Source organism: Polychytrium aggregatum (genome assembly GCF_025602895.1).
Source record: "Polychytrium aggregatum strain JEL109 chromosome Unknown BJ171scaffold_23, whole genome shotgun sequence".
In the NCBI taxonomy this organism is placed as follows: Eukaryota; Fungi; Chytridiomycota; class Chytridiomycetes; order Polychytriales; genus Polychytrium; species Polychytrium aggregatum.
The window spans coordinates 380,671-394,063 of NW_026516225.1; the positions used below are offsets into that span (position 1 = coordinate 380,671).

At 58.2% G+C, this 13,393-nt stretch overlaps 6 protein-coding genes across 6 annotated transcripts; 3 read left to right on the plus strand and 3 right to left on the minus strand.

Annotated features, from left to right (window-relative positions):
- Positions 1-70: 70 nt before the first annotated feature.
- Positions 71-797, minus strand: BJ171DRAFT_582822 (mitochondrial ATP synthase epsilon chain-domain-containing protein; the record flags this gene model as incomplete). Its single annotated transcript, XM_053114218.1, has 3 exons — positions 71-106; positions 339-474; positions 766-797. 3 exons carry the CDS (start codon positions 795-797, stop codon positions 71-73), a joined length of 204 nt encoding a protein of 67 aa, XP_052965756.1.
- A 421-nt stretch (positions 798-1,218) lies between these two features.
- BJ171DRAFT_138678 (uncharacterized protein) lies at positions 1,219-2,338 on the minus strand. The gene is made up of 3 exons (XM_053105698.1): positions 1,976-2,338; positions 1,723-1,752; positions 1,219-1,607 (listed from the first exon to the last, which is right to left on the minus strand). The coding sequence occupies exons 1-3, from the start codon at positions 2,249-2,251 to the stop codon at positions 1,338-1,340; spliced, it is 576 nt and encodes a 191-aa protein (XP_052965757.1). The 5' UTR covers positions 2,252-2,338; the 3' UTR covers positions 1,219-1,337.
- BJ171DRAFT_509262 (uncharacterized protein) lies at positions 2,296-4,405 on the plus strand. The gene is made up of 5 exons (XM_053111368.1): positions 2,296-2,605; positions 2,744-2,847; positions 2,994-3,110; positions 3,280-3,633; positions 3,797-4,405. Exons 1-5 carry the CDS (start codon positions 2,326-2,328, stop codon positions 4,214-4,216), a joined length of 1,275 nt encoding a protein of 424 aa, XP_052965758.1. The 5' UTR covers positions 2,296-2,325; the 3' UTR covers positions 4,217-4,405.
- Positions 4,406-4,665: 260 nt separating this feature from the next.
- Positions 4,666-8,018, plus strand: BJ171DRAFT_509264 (WD40-repeat-containing domain protein). Its single transcript, XM_053111369.1, has 9 exons — positions 4,666-4,758; positions 5,028-5,207; positions 5,345-5,436; positions 5,555-5,663; positions 5,818-5,996; positions 6,122-6,371; positions 6,554-6,737; positions 6,886-7,115; positions 7,322-8,018. The coding sequence occupies exons 1-9, from the start codon at positions 4,756-4,758 to the stop codon at positions 7,886-7,888; spliced, it is 1,794 nt and encodes a 597-aa protein (XP_052965759.1). The 5' UTR covers positions 4,666-4,755; the 3' UTR covers positions 7,889-8,018.
- Positions 8,019-8,070: 52 nt separating this feature from the next.
- On the minus strand, positions 8,071-10,528 carry BJ171DRAFT_509268 (ribonuclease CAF1). The gene is made up of 4 exons (XM_053111370.1): positions 10,023-10,528; positions 9,573-9,847; positions 9,214-9,394; positions 8,071-8,997 (listed from the first exon to the last, which is right to left on the minus strand). Exons 1-4 carry the CDS (start codon positions 10,500-10,502, stop codon positions 8,254-8,256), a joined length of 1,680 nt encoding a protein of 559 aa, XP_052965760.1. The 5' UTR covers positions 10,503-10,528; the 3' UTR covers positions 8,071-8,253.
- Positions 10,529-10,903: 375 nt separating this feature from the next.
- Positions 10,904-12,770, plus strand: BJ171DRAFT_509270 (mitochondrial carrier domain-containing protein). Its single transcript, XM_053111371.1, has 6 exons — positions 10,904-11,370; positions 11,596-11,681; positions 11,840-11,938; positions 12,043-12,299; positions 12,393-12,457; positions 12,591-12,770. The coding sequence occupies exons 1-6, from the start codon at positions 11,030-11,032 to the stop codon at positions 12,712-12,714; spliced, it is 972 nt and encodes a 323-aa protein (XP_052965761.1). The 5' UTR covers positions 10,904-11,029; the 3' UTR covers positions 12,715-12,770.
- Positions 12,771-13,393: the final 623 nt, after the last annotated feature.

Here is a 13,393-nt window from a genome sequence, read left to right on the forward strand (position 1 = left end):
TACGGAGGCTGGCCGGACCGAATACGAAAGGTTGTGAACGGGGTCTATTGCAGCGTGTTGGCAGCGAGCTTTAGACGCGGGGGATCTCTTCGGGGAGGACGAATTTCTGGTTGGCGGCAGCGGCGCAGCCAAACGCAATCCGATTGAATCCAGAGGTTGGCAGATGGGGAGATGAAGCGTCGGAGAGTCAATGCCACGGTGTTGAGACGATAAACACAGATACATCGACGAGGCGTGGCAGGCAGGCCCGACGATAGAAAGCCGATCCAGCGAGACTGAATGCCGATGGAGCAGGACGGGGTACTCGGTCATGATGGTGGGAGCCAAGCGGTACTTACGGACTCGCCCTGCTTGCCAGCAGACCACTGGGCGTACTTGGCAATCTGGTCCTGGCGCTTGATGGCAGCAGCCTTGGGCTCGGCCTTGAGGACGGAGCGGAGGGTGCGCGAGGCAATACTGACGTACTGCAGGTAGCTGAGCAAAGGGATCAAACCGGGACGAGCGTTAGCTGCTGAAACCCACTCCGCAAACACATCACACCGCATACGATATCTGCATTGGCCAAGACGCATTTGGACGATTCATAGCCAAACCAGGCCAAGCCAGCCAAGCCAAGCCAGCACGGCGATGATGCGCGAGGCTGGGGGTGCCGACCAGCAGACAGATCGGCCAGTCGGTTGCAGAGCAGCAGCAACCTGGGCCGCGGGGCGACTGGTTCGGGTGCAGCAGGAGCAAGGCCGACTATAACGCGGATAGGGTAGATACCTGAGACCGACTTCTCTGAAGGCGAAGGGCATGGCGACGGTGCTGCGGAGGAGGTGTTCGTGCAGAGGACTCGCAGGAGGACAGAGGGAAAGCCGGCCAGGCGAAACGACACGAAAAAAAGCGAAAAGCAGACCATCGCCTCGCTGCGCATGCTCTCGGCGAGGCGAGAGCGCACCGAGGGCGCAGCGAGGCCAAGCATTCTGTGCGCGCCGTTCTGTGCAGCACGGCCGGCTGGATCCAGCCAGCCAGCCAGCCACGTGCTGATGGCACACCGCATCATGTGACCATCCGTCGTGTCTCACGAACGGGGATGCTCGGGGATCGACCAGATGCATTCAGGACTGTGCTCTCCAGGCCAGCCTAGCCGCTCGGTTGCCAGCCAGAATCGTAAACAATCGCATGGTCGCTGGCTCACTGCAGTCCACTGATCACTGCGCGGAAGTGAGGGGAGCTCGCGATCTGAGCATGCTGCAGATTCAAAATGACATTGTAAAACCAAGCATGTGCACCCAGTTTCCCTTGGGTGCGCTGTGAGCGATCGACCCGCTGTGTTTGGGTGCAGACTAATCGCATCAGCGGACAGGCCCCAGCTGTCGCTCGATGTCGTCCGAGATGCGATCGGCTCCTTCGGATGAGTTTGGATGCAGCGGATCCTGGTCGCTGCCCTCGTGGCCGTCCTCGTCCTCGAGCTCATGCATCGGTATCATGGCCTGCTGCTCCTCTTCTGGCTCCTGCAGCTTGTTTCTCCATCGGAGTTGCTTGTTTCTAGCATGAATGCGAACTCGGATCTTGTCGATGATCACACACAGGACGAGGCCGATGCCGGCTCCTAACAGGTTGAACTATCCCGGGGACGTCAGCATCACCAGCGGGAGGAGGAGGTTCCAGGATCGATCGAAGGGGCATTTGCTTATGTGCGGCTCAGCTCCCGAGGCCGGTCGTTTGTCGGACGCTTACCGCAATATCCTTGCCGTCAAAGCTTCGATACTATTGATGGAGAGTCGAATGTGCGGGTGGTCATGGGAGTCAATGCAATTGGCAGCACGGGCGATCAGGCCAACATCCAGCAATAGATCATCGTACGGGAGACGAAGACGATCAAGCACAGTGCTCTATCGGATGCGACGGTGATCGGGGATGGAATATCGGCGCAAGAGCCGCCGCTCAAGTGGACAGCATCGCCGCAAGCCGGCAGGGACACAAATCATACCGGAGAAAGACCCTGGAAAACCTCGCTGGCAATGCAGAAGGTGAACATGGCGGCCCCCGTCACCAGGACGGTCTTTTTCGTGCTGGCGGTCGGAGGATACTCCCAGATGTAGTGGAATGAGACTGTCAGCAAGCCCGAGAACAGAGAATGCAGCACCCGGTCGGAGGCATCCCGCAGCGGCCCGAGATATGGCCGCACGAAGGCCGACTGGCCGAATCCAAAGAAGGCCATGGCCCCGAGCACCAGGACGGTTGTTGCCACAAAGATGTATCGCATGGCTGCCGGCGGTGGTCTGGGCTGGGAGATGCAGGGCAACCTGGCTCCAGGGCGAGCCGGGGGCGCCGCAGGACATGCATCCAGCTCCCGCCCTTGGACCCGCTCTTGGGCCCGCTCGCTCCCCGGCGCTTGACACGGCAGCCGTCTCAGCACCGATCTCTCGTGCAGCCCGACGGCAGCCCAGCCCAGCCCTGCAAGCCGCCATGGCAACCGACCTGCTAAAGGCTCTCTGCCTCGCCTCCCTCAAGCAGGAGCAGGCCGTCAAGATCGATGCAAAGGCCACCCAGCTCTCGCTGGATCTGGCCCACAAGGACTTCTCGAGACATCCAAACCCAAAGGCACGCAGTATTCTCGGTATGGCTCTCGCTCCAGCTCAGGATGTTGCGCCGCCGGCTGCAGATACAGATTTGACCAGACCGCTGCGATGAACGGAGCCAACCTTGGGCTAGCTCGCTGCTGATCGTTGCCGATATCTGCTAACGTCAACAATAGTGAGCGAGCTGGACTCACAGGAGCTGAAGCACCAGGACGCCCAAAACGTTTACAAGCAAGCTCTGGACGAGGCCAAGGCCCAGCTAGTGGCGTGCTTGGATAGTGTAGGTTTCCAAGGTTGCTCGGCATGCCGGTCGTCACATCTGGCCCGGGAGCTGGCGAGCCGCTCGTCTGGAGTCTGGGTCGACGACGCAAGGATCCCCGTCTCAGGAGCGCTCTCTTGACCGCCTTTTCGTCCGGGTCCTCACAGCGCACCAAAACTCGCTATGAGCCCATCGCTTTAGAAATCTCCGACGGATTGGATACTACGCTTACCGGATTCCACGCCGCCAAAACACGACTGCTGGAGTATCACGACAAGACAGAGGTGAGCATCATCCGCGACTCGATGATGTGTTTCGAAGTCTCATTTACGACTTGCATGAGTGGCGTGCCGGCAATGCCAAAGATGCCGCGATTTGCACCCGCCTCGGTCGAGCGACGGAGATGTTCGAGCTGACAAAAAGTCCGCACGATCGTGATCTTTGGCGCACCAGGGTCTCAAGCGACGGAATACGGATATACAGGATCAGGTCGACGAGCGCTTCAAGAGGATGAAGCAGCTGTCAGAGGAGCTCGACAGCGATCGGCAGCGATTCAAGTTGTCGATTGAAAAAAATATCCAGACGTTGAGGCAGAAGCTGAGTCAATGCGATCAGGCAGACAAGACCCATGATCGCCTCAAGAGCAGGCTTCATGGGCTGCGACAGCGAATGGACTCGCAGCTCAAATGCGGCTCTATCGCAAACATGTGCGACAGCATCGACCAACTCGCTGCTCGGTCCACAACGATGGAGTCCCAGAGCAAGCAGTGGGTCGCCTCAGCCACCGCAACCCTCGACGATATTCTGGTGAGTGTTTGCTCTGTCGCCATGCCGGTTGTCTCGCCACAAGGCGTGCCGTCCTGGTGAAGAGCTGGCTTGGTTGGTTCTCAGCAACGGACATGCGCTTCTATTTCAAGCGCTGATCTATCTGGTCGACTGCTATGATGAACTGCCGGCCAATGTCGGTCAGCACTCGTCGACAGCACTCAAATCCAAGATCACGGAACACGCTGCGACCAAGAACGACATCCTCCAGATGGTGCAAAATCGGCTGTCCGGAAGTGGAGGCGTGCAGCTGCTCGAGAACGAGCTCTCACAAGTCATCCGAGGCTATGCTGCTCCGATCATTAAGGGCTGCTTCGACCAAGTTCCCGCCTTACGAACGAACCCGGAGCACGAGCCTTCTTCACCGACTGTCGATACACAGCATGTCGCCGGGAATGACCCAGAGCCCGCTGACTCGTACCAACCGGCCGAACCAAGCACAGAGATAGTGGACTTGGACACCCGAGAAGATGGTGCGCACCCAGAGCGGCCGCCTCAGAGGGCCAAGCGCCACCGCGATCCGAATGTGTCGTTCGATTCGGATGAATTTTTCATGAGAACTTGATCGGGATGTCACAAGCAACCCACATCGCAAGACGATCAAGCGAGATGCAGCTCGTGCTCGCGCTCGCTGCATGATTTGTGGGCTGCATGATATTGGCTGTGCGATTGCTTTCTGTCTTGGTTGGCAATCGATGTTTTGTTGCGGGTTTGAGAGCCAGAGCTTTGAATACACCTGTTCGATATCCGTGTGCGCCGATGGCCATTGCCATTGCCACCACGATGCGGGAGCGAGGCGCACGTATTCGACCCTCCACAGCACACCCAACCCGGCGTTGGGCACCCTATTTTGGTCCCTATCCATTCGTATCCTGTGCATTGGTATCCTGTGCCTCGTATCCTGTGCATCCGTATCCTGCGTATTCGTATCCTGTGATGGTGATGCTGTCCGCCCCGCGTTTCCCGCCAATCCGCCCGCATGTCACGTTGCCCCGCATTGCTTTGTGCTTTGGTCAGGGCCGTTCGCCCTGCCAGGGTGTGCACTTTGATCAGGCCGCTTCCATCTCTCCTCAAGCCGCCCTACATCGCCCCGAGCTCCATGCCATGGTGAGTCTGCAGCACGTCGTGCGTCCTCTGCATCGCATCCCTCCCAGCCATATCGCTCCCCAAGAGATCCATCGTCTGGGCGCGGGCGCTTCCATGATCCAACGCATCCACCACAGCAAAGCGGGCGAGTCCATCCTGCTGCACGGACGCTATGGATGTCATCGAAATAGATGACCGGGACATCCGGGCTAGGCAGCAGGCGTGCCTGTGTCGGATCGTCAAGCCACACCATCGCTGCCTCCCGCTCACCACACGAAATCCAAATCCAGTCCTATTTTCAATCCCAGGATCCAACGCTGGAAAGATCTTTCCGGGGCCACAAAGATGTCGTCACGTCGCTCACGTTCAAGCCATCTATGACCCAGCTGGCCTCGGCTTCGATGGACTGCTCCGTTTTAATATGGAACTTCAAGCCCCAGTTGCGCGCATTTCGTTTCGTGGGCCACAAGGTTGGCATGCGGTTGCCACCCTGCATATGCAGCGAGAAGCGGGCAAGATCGCAGTGCCAGTCTCGCTGGCTGTGCTTGCGCCTACAGCTGCAGGTGGAGCGATCGACTGATTCCCGTTCCTGGAATCATGTTTGCAGGGCCACGTCACCAGTGTCGACTTTGCTCCAACGGGGAGCCTTCTGGCATCGTCCTCACGGGACAAAACAGTTCGCCTGTGGACACCCAACGTGTAAGATTGTGACCCTGGAATATGCAAGCACTTCGGGCCGCAGCTCTGCTGGCACCCCGTCCCCCCCCCAGCTCCCGAGTCAACTACAATGTCGCTAACTTCCTCCTCGGTCTGCTAGCAAGGGCGATGTTACTGTGTTCAAGGCTCATACTTCAACAGTGCGCACGGTTCAGTTCTCAAGGGACAGCGAGCTATTGCTCACAACTTCGGACGATAAGACCATCAAGGTAAGGTTCGCCAAAAGTACATATGGATAGGGGCGAACCCCAGGGCCGATAGGAGCGCCTTCAGACACGATAGTTTCGAGGGTGAGAAGGGAATTTGGTTCATGGCAAGGCGAAAAGCCCCTTCGCCGGATGCTGAGCCTCCAACCATCCGCAGATTTGGTCGACGCATCGATCAAAGTTCCAATATACCCTTGCGGGGCATCTCAACTGGGTTCGCACCGCCAAGTTTGCACCGGACACTCGACTTGTGGTCTCGGGTAGCGACGATAAGACCATCAAGCTCTGGGATCTCAGCAACAAGATGTGCGTCAAGACCTACTGGGATCACTCTGGGTATGTTGCCTCGCGCTGAGGCGATGGACGCGATGCATGTGGTAGGTGGGGTAGATACCTGCAACTGACCCTGAAATCTTTCTCTTCCGTGGATCCCGCCGCCGTGCCTTGGCTTGGCTGGCCAGCATCATCACCTCGACGGCCTTCCATCCGTCCGGCACAATCGTGGCATCTGCTTCGACCGATCGCTCAATCAAACTCTTCGATATCCGCATGCACAAGTTGATTCAGCATTACGGGGATGCACACGGAGGCATGACGAGCGGAGCAGGCGCGGCTGCTGGAGAGCGTCCGTCAGGCGGAGTCAACAGCATATCGTTCGGGGGCGTGGGCGGCGAGTGGCTTATCAGCACCGGCATGGACGGACTGGTCAAGGTAAGCGGTCCAAGATTTGGGAGCGACAGCCATTGATCTTGATCTGGTCATGAGGGGCGTCATACGGATGTTTGTCGCGCAGCGCCGATATACAAGCCATGTCGATTTGCCGCTTTCCCTGGTTCTTGAGTCTCTTCATGCGCTTCACTAGAACACAAACACTATTCCCTGTTGTTTGGCAGGTCTGGGATCTTAAGGAAGGTCACCTGTTTTACACGCTCTACGGCCACAAGCACGGTCCAACCACTGCAGCCGTGTTCTCTCCGACCGGCGACTATTTTGCAACGGGCGGAAGTGACAGCCAGGTCATGGTGTGGAAGAGCAACTTTGACGAGACGCAGTCGTCAGCCGAGGACGTTGGCATTTGTGAGTGGATCAGCTGCCGATTCGACCAGCTACTGTTCGTGCAGCGAGTGCCGCGTGCGGCCTCTGAGCATCGACGGATGCTCAAGCTATTATTCACTGACAACTACTTTACTTTCACACTCTGCCGCCTCGGTTGACACGGCATCAGTCGGAGCCTCACATCAGCCCAAAGGGCGCCCCAAGAGCCCTGTCATTGCCAACATTGTTCCCACGCAGGGCGGCAAAGGCATCACACACTATCAGCCAACTCAACAGCAGATTCAACAGACTCAGCCTGCCGGCGTTCTGAAGAAATCACAGTCTCCAAGACTGCGGTCGTCGCAACCAGTCAGCGAGGAAGAGCCCGTGATCATCCAGGTCGATGGCTCAGAAGAGCAGGTCAGCAAAGCATGAGCTGCATGTGCCATGGGTCGACTGCATGTGCAAGCAGCCCCGTCTCAATGTTGGCCGAGTATGTGTATGAGCCAGTTGGTCTAACTCTACCTCCTCCTTGCCTCTGCGTTGTTTGATGTCGACGTCAATGGTGCATGCTTGGTGTTTGACGTTTGATGATTGATGTTTGATGATTGTCGCTTGGCTCCCAGAACGTCGCGGCTGACTGGGATGGCAACGGATATCCGATACGGTCGAGCGAGCCACACAAATACGACTATGGCAGTTACAGAGTCGACTTGCGTGAGCCTGACATTCGGAATCCTCAGCAGCGTGGACAAGGCTTCGTTCCCGCACACGCTCCCTCGCGCGATTTCAGCGGCTATTCAAACCCCAGCGCGCGCCAAGGCGCTGCCGATGATACGGTGGTTTCGACGATCCAGGGAATGGCTCGGCAGATCGATGTGTTGACCCAGACCATGAATATCCTCGAGAGTCGGATCACAATGAATGAAGATCGAGTGGTCGAGATGACTCGGAGACTCACCGACGTCGTGGACCGCATGGACCGTATCCTGGTGGCCAAGGAGACTCGACCAACCCTCATCAGCACCGGTGAGCCAGAGCAAACCCCCTTCAGCCCGGCGAGCGGCAGTCGAGGACCTGCAACCGGCTCGCTTTCTGCTGGACTGAGCCACACGACAACGCCTGTCCTCAAACCCAACATCGGCGGGCACCGAGAGATTGCTCACTCAAGCACCTCTTCCGAAGCATCGTGATCCCAGCCTCGAGACGGTGCAGTCCTGGAACAACGCATGGGCGACACACTCCTTCACTGAAACAAGAACAGGGGGCTCCGCGGCGTCTATGCGCTACAGCAACAAGCATGAATAAACTGACTGCGAATGGACGACATGGCCAAGCAATGGCTCGTTCCTTTGGTGATATGCAGAGTGGGGAGTTTCTTGGAGGGCCACCTTCCGTGTTTATGGTCTTGTGCCGATAGCAGCAACATCGCGCTGCTCAGACCGCTGCACTGCTCTACAACCGCCTCGTTAGAGCATATCGGTCAACGCCCACTTCGATAATCGCAGACTTTGGATATCCAGCAGCAGTCGGACAGATGCGGCCTGCGTTGCATCGCTCACACTCCAGCTCGAGAGAGCGGGGCCTTGTCCCAGATCTTCTTGTGCCCTTCGCTGCGTTTTGCGAACCCGGACAGCTCAATCTTGAGCGGTATGTCCTTGCCCATCAGGTAGATCTTGTTTTTCTCCTGTGCGATGCTCGATTCGTGTGCAATTGCTTGATGGGCATACACAAACCCGGTCATGTAGGCATCGAAGCATGCAGAGTGATAAGTCTCGAATAGCGATGTCTTGGAGACCGGTGCTGAATCGGCTGGCAGAGAAGTGGCGGCTGAGCGGCTATCGGCCAGACTTGCCAAGGACGTTGATGGTGTGGCACCGGCTGGCCCCTGTGAGCAACAAGTCTCTTGCAGGGATTTTGCAGGCGGTGTCACACTGTGATTTACGCAGGCAGCTGTCTCGATGGTAGCGGGAGTGCCTTTGGATTTGGCTGTGTTTGGCGGTGCCGATATCGAAGCGGGTCCTGGGTTGGGAGGTGCGGCCGCAGTTCGCCCCGCCGTCCCGATCCAGGTGTCGGTTGTCGCAGCAAGAGTGTCGGCACTAACAACAGGATCACCGTTTGGTGACGCAGCACCGACAGCGGAGGCAATATCGGAGGAACTGACTTGCTCCGTGGAGTTTGTATTCTTCTTCCGTCGCTTTGCTTTGGTCGATCCGATGCCAGCCCGATGCTCATAATCGAGGATGATGTCGAGATCGTGCGAGTTCTCACAGTTGCGTCCGTACGGACAGTATCCGTGGTCCTATAGACATCGGCGGGATTGTGTGTTGAGCATGCAACGCCAAGTTTAGTAAGGATAGCATACACACTCGCGGGTTTCTTCGATTGCAACTCAACAGTAAGTGGCCCAGGACAGACTGGAAAAGCGCTGAAACCCATCCATGCTCGAGCTGAAGTGTCAGCACTGTCGGGTGGTCGTTGAGGATATGATGTGGCCATGCGATTACTGGGTACGTACGGCATACTGCTCGCAAAATGGCAAATTGCTATTCTTCTGGCGCTTGTTGGCGCTCACGACCATGCGCGTTAGGGCAGGCGTGATAGCAACCTTTGAGGTCTGGTGGGAAACTGGATCCATGATATCGCACTGGAAGAACGGCTTGTCTTTGGTATAGGCTCGGTCGATTTGTTCGCGCTCGCTATTGATCAGATGAATCGCAACCAGCGCCATTAACGACAGGCGAGCATGCCGACGACGGTGTGGCCGTGGGATGCTCTGCCGCATGTGTGCCTGAGCGTCCGAAGCAATTTGCGCCGTCCAATATGTAGCTCGATCGATGCGCGACGTGTAGCATATGGCTCGGTGCCGACACTTACTATTTTCGATACAAATACGACAGATATGAGGCTTTCTCGCGGGTCACAAAATCGGCAATGTACTTGGTGTCGTAAATGCCGCCTTGCAGCATTTCGCAGAGATCGGCGACAAAGGAACTCAGGGTTGGGGGAAGATCGCAGTAGAAGCTGTGATACATGAACATCAGGTCGAGGAGGCCGTTGTGCACAATCACGGGCCCAGACTGGGTCAGGATCTTCATGAAGATGGAGCGCATCGTCGTCGACTGCTCCAGACAGAGCGGCGGGACCGTGGCCTGATCCGATGAGTGCAAGCAATTCAACCGAAAATAGAGTGGTGTTCGGTGTGAGATAGGCGAACGGCGATAGACGGGTTGAAAAGCAGGTGCGGTCCTAGCGAATGCCATCCAGAATCAGAGATTTGTCCGATCTACGTCGATACGATGCTGGCTCTTTGGCCGGGACGCCCACCTTCTGAGTTGACGACCCCTTGGTTGGCAGCGCACCGGGCAGATATGGGATTCCGTCTCTTAGCAGGGCGTTGAAGTCAAATCCGTTGTCGATCAGGAATGAGGCGCTCGAAGGCGACAAGGTAAAATCCCGCTGGCACACCAGGGAGAAACTGAAGTTGCTGACAACATAGGGCCTGCACAGCTCGCTGGTGTCCGGCAGGGGCTCGGCCTTATGGAAGATGGACAGGCCAAAGGAGACGACGGCATGGGACTCTACAAGAGCCTTGAGGTTCCGGTAGCGGTCCTCGACATTCGGAGCCTTGGTCTTGGAGTGGTCGCCGAGGCCGGTGAACTCGGTGTCGACGGCAATAAAGTCGGCATGATGGATGGCGGTGTGGATCGAGACGGCGAGCGCGGCGAGGTTGTGTCGGTTGACGGCATTGTAGTGCGGCAGCAGGACGGCAGGCAAGGGGCGCAAGGCCGGTCGAGCGGGGGTCATCGATAAGGCGGGGTGCGATCAATGCCGATGCGATCAGCGCCGGATGGTGCTGCTGGTGATCTTGGGAAGGCCGCGATCTGGAGCGAGAGCGGAGGAGAGCCGCGAGAGCCACCGAGAGCACCACCGAGAGGCGGCTCCTCGCTCGCACTCCTGGCTGGCACACACACACCGCCATCGCTTCCGCGACCATGTCCCTTGCTGCGTCGAATCGCTACCTTCGATAGCGATGCTCCAACCGCACCCGCCGGGACATGATGTCGTCTGCAAGAGAGTCTGATTTTCAAACTCCGCCCGGCTGCTCTCGCCGTGCGCAGCCCCTCGGCGGCCGTTCCGGCGGTGCTGCGCGTGCGCGGTCATGCTGTTGGATTTCCTGTTGGCTCGCGCCGCCAAGCGACTTCCTTTGGATCGCAAGCAACGCAACCTTTGAATCGCAGCGCTCTGAAAGGCACGCCCCGTACAAATCAACGAGCCAGCAGCCCACAGCCTCCATATCGGCAACAGCCTCTGCAGCCTCCGTGCCAATCTCCATGACAGAAGCCAACACTGCCAAGCCAAAATCCGGGACGCTGACAGGGTCCCGCTCCGTCGACCAGGCCCTGGCTGGCTTCTCGGCCGGGTTTGTATCGACAGCGGTTCTGCATCCGTTTGATCTCATCAAGACAAGATTCCAGGTCTCCAATCAGCAGAGGCATACCACTCCCGGGACAGCCTCGTCGGCCGGCTCGCAGTCCTCGGGCACGCCATACCAAAACACTCTCCAGGCCTATCGCTATATCCTCAAGGACGAAGGCGGGCACCGGGCCCTCTATCGTGGCGTTGTGGCCAACCTGGCTGGCTCGACTCTGTCCTGGGGGTTCTACTTTTTCTGGTACGAGGCGGATGGCATCGGTCGTTGCGCACGAACTCGGTTGCCGAGACCCAGCCGAGCCAGGGCGGAGCACAAACGGATCTGCCGCTGCAGCCGATGGAAGGACACTGGGTGTAGAGCCACAAAAGCCCGCATCGTATGCGCCGTATCGCCAGCCTGTTGAGGCAGTGTCCGGTGAGTCGCTCGAGGACGGCTGTGCTGACGTTTCTGGACTGCACTTCCCAGGTACGACACGATCAAATCCGCCATGAGGACCGAGAAGAACCAGAAGCTGAGTCCCGGGCACCACATGCTTGCGTCTATGGCAGCTGGTGCGTCGGGCGATGGGTCCGGAGTGAATGCATGATCTGGCGCAAAGCCAGAGGGCTGTCCGCTGGGCGGTCGCATGATGGGCCATGGCCACCCAACCAATCGCGGCGGCGAACCTGTCGCATGGCTCACCGAATCGGCTCTTCATCTGCAACAACAGGCGGAATCACAGTGTTTTTTACCAACCCGTTCTGGCTGGCAAAGACTCGCATCTGCGCCCAGAAAGCCAGCGATCCAGGCGCATACAAGGGACTCTGGGGTAACTCGACATGTCTACCCCGATGGCCGAGGTGCTTGTGCGGGCGATGGATGTTGCTCAGGGCGACACTGACCGACCTGTCATTGGTCCTGATCTCGCCACAGACTGCCTGTCCCGGACATATCGACAAGAAGGAATCCGGGGCCTGTATCGAGGCGTCGTCCCTGCTTTGATAGGCACATCGCATGGCGCTGTGCAGTTCACTGTGTACGAAGAGCTCAAAAAGGTCCGGGCAGAGCTGGTTCACGGCGACAGCTCCGACAAACTGGGAACGCTGGAGTACCTGGCGATGGCAGCGCTATCCAAAATCATGGCGACGTCGATTACATACCCGTATCAAGTCGTCAAGGCTCGGATCCAGGTATGGCGCTGACTGACTCTGGAATGTCGCAGTCGCGATCGCATCGGTCTCAGCCCTGACACTGGGGAACGCATCCCACCTTCCTGCCGCCAGAACCAGCGCAGCGAGAATCCAGCCACCTCCCGGAGCGTGCTCGGAACGGTAGGGGTCATTTGGAGGTAAGCCTGCGTGCTCGTGTCAGCCGTCCTCGGCCGCCCTGTGCCATCGGAATCTACATCCAGCGTTTGCACTGCACATTGACTGCGACCACGCTGCATACTGACTGCGTTGACTTGTGCACTGGCCTTGCAGGAACGAAGGCCTGCGTGGGTTCTACCGCGGGCTGGAGACGGGTCTTTTGCGGGTGCTTCCTGGCACATGCATCACATTTGTTGTGTACGAAACGCTCAGCAAGGCATTCGCCAATACCAAATGAGCCATCTGCAGGATATGCCATCAGTGCAGTGCATAACAGTTTCTCGTCACTTGGCCATATCCATCGGGTCTTTGGTGCCATCGTCGGCCGGTCTTGGCGCTTGATCTGGTCCATCTGTTGCCGTGCGTCTCGCTGTGTCTCGCTGGATGGGTCGGGCGAGCGGCCTCAATCCGCTCTGTGGGGGCAAGTTTGCTGGGCCAGGGGTGCGCCCGCCTGACTGGCACGGACCCGACCACGCACCACTCGGGACCAGCGCCGCGCGCGTGCCTGGCTGCTGGTGCAACGGTCGCACCTGTGGCGACGCGGACCAGCCTAAATCGCTGGGTGTCATGTGTAACGTCCGCCGCCAGACACAGCAGAGGCACTCAAGAGCCGAATCTGGGCGGAAGCCGCAGCAGGACTGGCGACGGCGCTGGCGACGGCACTGGCGAGACGATCGGCTGAGGAAGTGCGTTCGCGACGAGAGGCCAGCGTTCGCGACGAGGAAGAGCGATTGCAGCACCAGCAGCAGCTCTTTCCACGATGGCGGTAATGCCGTGCACTTCGCCTTCGGTCTCCAGCGCCGTCGCCCCCAATCGGCGCAAAGGGCACAACCAGCCCGCAACTCTCCGTGGTTACACAGCATGCAACGGCGCCCGGAACAGGCAATACCAACAACAAGCCACACCAACATCGACAA